This window comes from Tribolium madens, unplaced genomic scaffold, assembly GCF_015345945.1.
Source record: "Tribolium madens isolate multiple individuals breed KSU strain unplaced genomic scaffold, Tmad_KSU_1.1 Scaffold_19;HRSCAF=116;Tcas5.2_LG9, whole genome shotgun sequence".
In the NCBI taxonomy this organism is placed as follows: Eukaryota; Metazoa; Arthropoda; class Insecta; order Coleoptera; family Tenebrionidae; genus Tribolium; species Tribolium madens.
The window spans coordinates 1,130,645-1,137,605 of NW_025400983.1; the positions used below are offsets into that span (position 1 = coordinate 1,130,645).

Sequence of the window (6,961 nt, forward strand, 5' to 3'; positions counted from 1 at the left end):
ACCTACCCATATTTGATTTGAAACCTCTAAAAAAATTTTTTTTTCTTGTTTTTATTCTTATTCAAATATTAAACTGTTAGAAATCTTAATCAAGAATCACTAAACATGGAAAGTACCAATTTTCGTATAAAATAACTGTTGAAAAAACCTATTTATATGTGATGTGAAACCAATTTTTTTCCAAATTTCAAACTGTTCCAAATCCTAATCAAAAATACCTATTTTTGGTGTAAAACCTCTAGAAAATTGAGTTTTTTTCTTATTTTTGAAACATATATCAAGTATTCATCAAAAAAATCATAAACGTGGAAAGTACCATTTTTTCAGATAAAAACTTAAATAACTCTTGAAAAAACCTAATTTGATGTGAAACCTCTAGAAAATTCAATTTTTTGTTGTTCTTCCAAAATTTAAACTGTTCCAAATCTTAATAAAAAATCGCTAAACGTAAAAAGTAGCTGCCATCTTTTTTTTTTTCAGATAAAAAATTGTGAAATAACTGTTGGAAAAAGCTATTTTTGGTAAAACCTGTAAAAAAATCAGTGTTTTTCAATTCTTGCACTAAAAGTGGGGAGTATCATTTTTTTCAGATAAAAAATTATGAAATAACTATTGAAAAAATAACCTATTTTTGATTTGAAATCTCTAGAAAATTCAGTATTTTCTTATTCTTGCAAAATATAAAACTGTTATTAATCTTAATTAAAAAAATCACTAAATGTAGAAACTACCAGTGAAATAATGAAATAACTTAATAAAACCTATTTGATTCTTGTTTTTATTTTTGCAAAATATAAAACTGTTTCAAATCTAATCAAAAAATCACTAAATATACCCTTTTTCAGATAAAACATTATGAAACAACTGATACTGAAAAGAATCTACTCATATTTCTCTCTCTAAGAAAATTGAGTTTTTTTTCCTTATTTTTACAAAATATGAAACAGTTCCAAATCACACAACGTAAAAAATACCACTTTTTTTAAATAAAAAATTATAAAATAACTCTTGAAATAGCTTTTTTACAATTCTTGTAAAATATAAAACTGTTCCAAATCTTAATCAAAAAATCACTAAACATGGAAAGTACCATTTTTTTCAGATAAAAAATTATAAAACAACTGTTGAAAATACGTGAAACTTTTGGAAAATTTTTTCTTACTTTTGCAAAATCGAAAATTGTTTCAAATTTTAATCAAAAAATTACTGTCCATGAAACGTGGAAAACCTAGAAAGTACTATTTTTTTTCAGGTAAAAAAATCTGAATAAACTTTTAAAAAACCTATTTTTGATGTAAAACTCTAAATTTCATTTTTTTTTCTTATTCTTGCAAAATATAAAACTGTTCCAAATCTAAACTTGAGTAGTACCAATTTTTTCCAGATAAAAATTGAAAAATCCTATTCTTGATGTAAAACGTGTACAAAATTTAGTTCTTTTCCAATTATTGCAAAATATAAAACTATTCCAAAACCAAACAAAGTACCATTTTTTCAGATAAAAAATTATGAAAAAACTCTTGAAAAAATGACTTATTTTTGATGTGAAACCTCTTGAAACGCCACTGAAATCCCCCCTCCAACTTACGTTTCAGCGCCAGAAGTGGTTGCTTCTTAATTATGAAAAGGTACTTTGGACTTTCAGGCAAAAACACTAAAATCACACTACACGAAACAAGAGGTAGCAAATAAAATCCCAATAAATGTGGCCAATAATCCTCATTCCCTAAAATCCCCTCCAGGGACAAAACTTGCCCCACAAGAACCCCACAAGTGACTCCAAGGGGGCACAACACCCCCATGGACCCCCTCAACAAATTCGGCGCCAGCTCCGTCAAGTACATGGGCATGACACTCGTAATCAACCCTGAAACACCCATCAGTCGCTGGTTTCGCCCATCATGGTCATGGTACCTGAGGACACTCCCACGAGGAGTCTCCCAAAGATCAACAACTCGAAGGAATTTGCGCTTTTCGATGCGAAAAAACAAACGCCGGCGATGGTTCCCATAAGGGAACTCACGATTAAGGCACCCTTGCGACCGGCCCTATCGGCGAAAAACGACCCAGTGAGGGACCCAATGGTACCACCCACGAGGAATATGGACACGATGGTGGACCATAGGAAGTCGAGGCCGCCCTCGTGGAGGGTCACACCATAATGGGTTTGAACACTTTGGTTGCAGAATAATTTAATGACCTTGAAAAAAAATTGAAATGGTTGGTGGTACCACCATGGTACTTACCCCTGCGGGTGAGTTGACCACGCCAATGTTGTAGCCTACGGGGAGGGAGGAACCAAGGGTGGTGGCCACCCCAGCTAGGACCAGAACCCGGGTCCAGGATGGGCGAGTTTGGGAGATTTCCTGGAAGTAGAGAAAGTTTTTGCGACCATTGAAGACCATTGTGGTATTTGTACCTTTTCATTCAGTGACATGTCTTCGACTAAGTCGAACTGATGCAATTTTCAATTAAATATTATCAAAATTTAATTAAAATACAAATTTCGATTAAAATTTAATTAAAATTGTGTAAAATAGGTCAAGGTTTGGAAGGATGTGCGCAATACTTACTTAAAATTAAATTAAAATTAAGGCAATTTTAAAAAAGTGCGTTTCAATCTAATTTAAGGCTAAATTAGAAGTATTTGTGGTTCATTTTTCAGCTTTTTTTATTAAAATTACTATACTTTTTAGTCTAATTTTGAAAAACAAATCTCTCACCTATTTTGTATTTAATTTTTTTACAAAAAATTTTTAAAAAACGCTTTTTGAACATTAATAAAACCCATTTTTTGTCCTCCAAATTTCAAAATACAAAATGCTTATCATTTATTTCTGATGTTATGTTTTTTGCTCTCTTTTTTTTCCTTTATTATTATTTAATATAGCTATTTTGCATATTTTATCATATTCCATTTTATAACAGCTTTTATATATATCCAAAAATTATTCTTTTTTTTAATGTTCAACTGTGAACACTTTTCAAATCTCAATAAAATAAGGTCCATTTTTTGTCTTCCAAATTACAAAATGTTTACCATTATTTCTCTTTTTAACTTTCTTACTTTTTTAATATTATCATATTCCATTTTATAGCATTTTAAAATAAACAAAAATGTTTCGTTCTTTCTATTTATTTCTATTTTTTGCTCTTGCTTTATGCTTTTTTACTTAATTCCGTGTTTTTTTGTAATGTCTTTCTTTTTTTCCTACTTTATTCCAGTTTAAAGCATTTCAAAATGCCAAAAATGTCCCAATTTTTCTCTGGTTCTTTACTTTTTCGTATTTTTTTGTTGTTGTTATACTTTCTTTTTGTTTTTTTTTGTACTTCTTTCTCAAAGATTTTAAACATTTAAAACGCCTTTTACGAAGTTTCGAAAAAATCAAAAAAATATTGTTCATTGTCGTTTTTTCCTTTTTTTACATCATTAACTAAAAAGTTGTTGTTGTTTTTATTAAAGTGTACAAACTGCACTTTAATTTTGTTGTTTTCGTTCTTTTTATTTACTTTTTTACAAACTTTATCACCTAAAAAAGAAGATTTTCACTGCAAACATTTTTTTTAATGTCAGTCACACTTATTTCTGTTTTTTATTTCTCTTTTCTTTTGCTTTTTTATTTTATTTTACTTATTTGTATTTTACTCACTTCCGTTTTTTGTTCCTTTTTTTTACTCTTTTTGTATTATTTGTTTTCTTTAGCTTTTTTACTTGCTTCATCAAAAGAAAATGGGAATAATTAAAAACACAATTTTGAATTTCTAAACTTCATTAATGAATTTATGAAAAATATGGCAATTGGACGTATGCACTTAATACATGGTTGAAATTCGACACAATTAAATCAATTACAATTACAAATTTGTACGTTTTGACTTAAAATCTACAACTAGATTAGTATTTTTTATTGATTAATTATCTTCCTTTTTTTTATTTATTTCTATTCTTTGTTTCTTTGTTTTTGTTTTAAACTTTTTAAATTAATTCTGTGTCTTTTTGTACTTTTTTTCCACTTTATTTCACTTTATAGAGTTCCAAGATAGCCAAAAATGTTCCAATTGTTTCTATTTACTTCAATTTTTGTCTGATTTGTACTTTTTCGTATTTATTTGTTGTTGTTTTACTTTCTTTTTTAATTCTGCGTTTTTTTTGTATTTATTTGTTGTTGTTTTACTTTCTTATTTAATTCTGCGTTTTTTTTGTATTTATTTGTTGTTGTTTTACTTTCTTATTTAATTCTGCGTTTTTTTTGTACTTTTTTCTCTTTTTTTACTTTCTTACTTTTTCAATATAAACATTTTGAATACATTATCATTTGCCACTTTCTTAGCATTTCAAAATGCCCAAAAATGTTTCAATTTTTTCTAATTATTTAAATTTTTGTGTGTTTTTAAAGTGTACAAACTGCATTTTTAGTTTTGTTGTTTTCGTTGCTTTTATTTACTTTTTTATTTTATCACATAAAAAAGAAGATCCCAAAATACCCCAAAAATGTTGTCAATTACAATTATTTCTGTTTTTTATTTCTCTTTTCTTTTGCTTTTTTATTTTCTTTTACTTATTTTTACTTTATTCACTTTCGTTTTTTACTCTTTTTTTTATTATTTGTTGTAAGTATTTCGAATAATTAAAAACACAATTTTGAATTTCTAAACTTTATTAATGAATTTATGAAAAATATGTCAATTGGATGGATGCACTTAATACATGGTTAAAATTCGACACAATTAAATAAATTACAATCACAAATTTGTGCGTTTCGACTTAAAATCTAGACTAGATTAGTATTTTTTATTGATTAAATATCTTACATTTTTTCAATTTATTTCTATTCTTTGTTTTTAATTAATTTTGTGTCTTTTTATACTTTTTTTTCTACTTTATTTCACTTTATAGCATTTCAAGATAGCCAAAAATGTTCCAATTTTTTCTATTTATTGCAGTTTTGGTCTGGTTTGTACTTTTTCGTATTTATTTGTTGTTTTACTTTTTATTTAATTCTGCGTTTTTTGTACTTTTTTCTCTTTTTATACTTTCTTACTTTTTCAATATAAACGTTTTGAATACATTATCATTTGCCACTTTCTTAGCATTTCAAAATGCCCAAAAATGTTTTAAATTTTTTCTAATTATTTAAATTTTTGTGTGTGTTTTTAAAGTGTACAAACTGCACTTTTAGTTTTGTTGTTTTCGTTCTTTTTATTTACTTTTTTACAAACTTCATCACCTATTTCTGTTTTTTTATTTCTCTTTTCTTTTGTTTTTTATTTTCTTTTACTAATTTTTGCTCTACTCACTTCCGTTCTTTGTTCCTTTTTTAACTCTCTTTTTATTATTTGTTTTCTTTAACTTTTTTATTTGCTTCATCAATAGAAAAGTGTGCCAATTTTCGAATGATTAAAAACACAATTTTCGATTTCTAAACTTTATTAATGAATTTATGAATAATATGTCAATTGGACAATTAAATAAATTACAATAATAAATTTATGCGTTTCGACTTAAAATCTAGACTAGATTAGTATTTTTTGTTGATTAAAAATCTTACTTTTTTTCTGTTTATTTCTACTCTTTGTTTTTTAATTAATTCTATGTCTTTTTGTACTTTTTTTCTATTTTATTTCACTTTATGGCATTTCAAGATAGCCAAAAATGTTCCAATTTTTTCTATTCATTTCAAGTTTTGTCTGGTTTTTACTTTTTCGTATTTATTTCTTCTTGTTTTACTTTCTTATTTAATTCTGCGTTTTTTTGTACTTTTTTCTCTTTTTTTACTTTCTTACTTTTTCAATATACTTAACCATTTTAAATACATTATAATTTTCCATTTTCTTAGCATTTCAAAATGCCCAAAAATGTTAAAATTTTTTCTAATTATTTAAATTTTTGTGTGTTTTTAAAATGTACATACAAACTGCACTTTTAGTTTTGTTGTTATCGTTCTTTTTATTTCCTTTTTTACAAACTTTATCACCTAAAAAAAGAAGATCCCAAAATACCCCAAAAATGTTGTCAATTACACTCATCTCTGTTTTTTTATTTCTCTTTTCTTTTGCTTTTTTATTTTCTTTTACTTATTTTTACTTTCGTTTTTTACTCTTTTTTTATTATTTGCTTTCATCAATAGAAAACTGGGCCAATTTCGAATAATTAAAAAGACAATTTTGAATTTCAAAACTTTATTAATGAATTTATGAAAAATATGTCAACTGGACGGATGCACATGGTTAAAATTCGACACAATTAAATAAATTACAATCACAAATTTGTGCGTTTTGACTTAAAACCTACGACTAGATTAGTATTTTTTATTGATTAGGATATCAACGAGGATACAGGAGTCGTTGAGGATTGGTATGACTGACCCAAAAGTGAAAATCCACCAAAACCAACCACACTGCCAACCATCCAAGACGATATAACTGAGGAGAAAGCAAGCACTAGCATGGCAACCTATAGCTAGAGACGGTGTGTTAAGGCAAATATGAATAAACTGCACGACACAAGCATTGGTCACCTTGGAGTGACCCCCTTACATCACTGATTTAATTAAATGAAAAAAAAAAATAATAATCAGTTAATGGAACTGATAACTAGTAATTGAAAAGTTAATCAGATGATTTGTGAAGGATACATAACAAGGCTGATGTAGCATGAAACATGGTTAAACCAATTAGAAAAATGAACAGCTCAAAGCAAATCATTCCAATAGCTACACTTAATCCAACCACCAGCCTGAAACGCAAAAATCACGATTAAAAGCCGGTTTTCAGGAGGTTAATTTACTCACTTACAAAATTTTGAAAAATTATTCACAATTATTTTTTGATAGGTATATTTTCGAAATGCGCTCTCTGGTGGTTAATTACCAAGTCAAGTAATTTAGGGGAAAAATGTGAATTTAAATTTATTTTAATGACAGGGTCCGAAAAAGTGCAAAAACCACACTTTTTTTTTGAT

At 27.1% G+C, this 6,961-nt stretch overlaps 2 protein-coding genes across 6 annotated transcripts in view; one reads left to right on the forward strand and one right to left on the reverse strand.

Moving 5' to 3' along the window:
* The window catches only part of LOC123013759 (juvenile hormone esterase-like), a 162,898-nt gene that overhangs the window by 12,929 nt on the left and 143,008 nt on the right, over window positions 1-6,961 (forward strand). The gene's annotated exons all lie outside the window — the stretch shown is intronic.
* The window catches only part of LOC123013739 (solute carrier family 2, facilitated glucose transporter member 1-like), a 16,823-nt gene that overhangs the window by 6,438 nt on the left and 3,424 nt on the right, over window positions 1-6,961 (reverse strand). For 2 of the 4 annotated variants that reach the window (XM_044412484.1, XM_044412501.1), the window contains 4 exons: window positions 2,420-2,455; window positions 2,247-2,366; window positions 1,915-2,200; window positions 1,589-1,867 (listed from right to left, as the gene is read on the reverse strand). In XM_044412484.1, coding sequence (XP_044268419.1) covers window positions 1,589-1,867; window positions 1,915-2,200; window positions 2,247-2,366; window positions 2,420-2,455 — 721 coding nt within the window. The remainder of the gene's footprint in view (window positions 1-1,588; window positions 1,868-1,914; window positions 2,201-2,246; window positions 2,367-2,419; window positions 2,456-6,961) is intronic. The other 2 variants (XM_044412493.1, XM_044412511.1) reach the window with 1 other exon arrangement.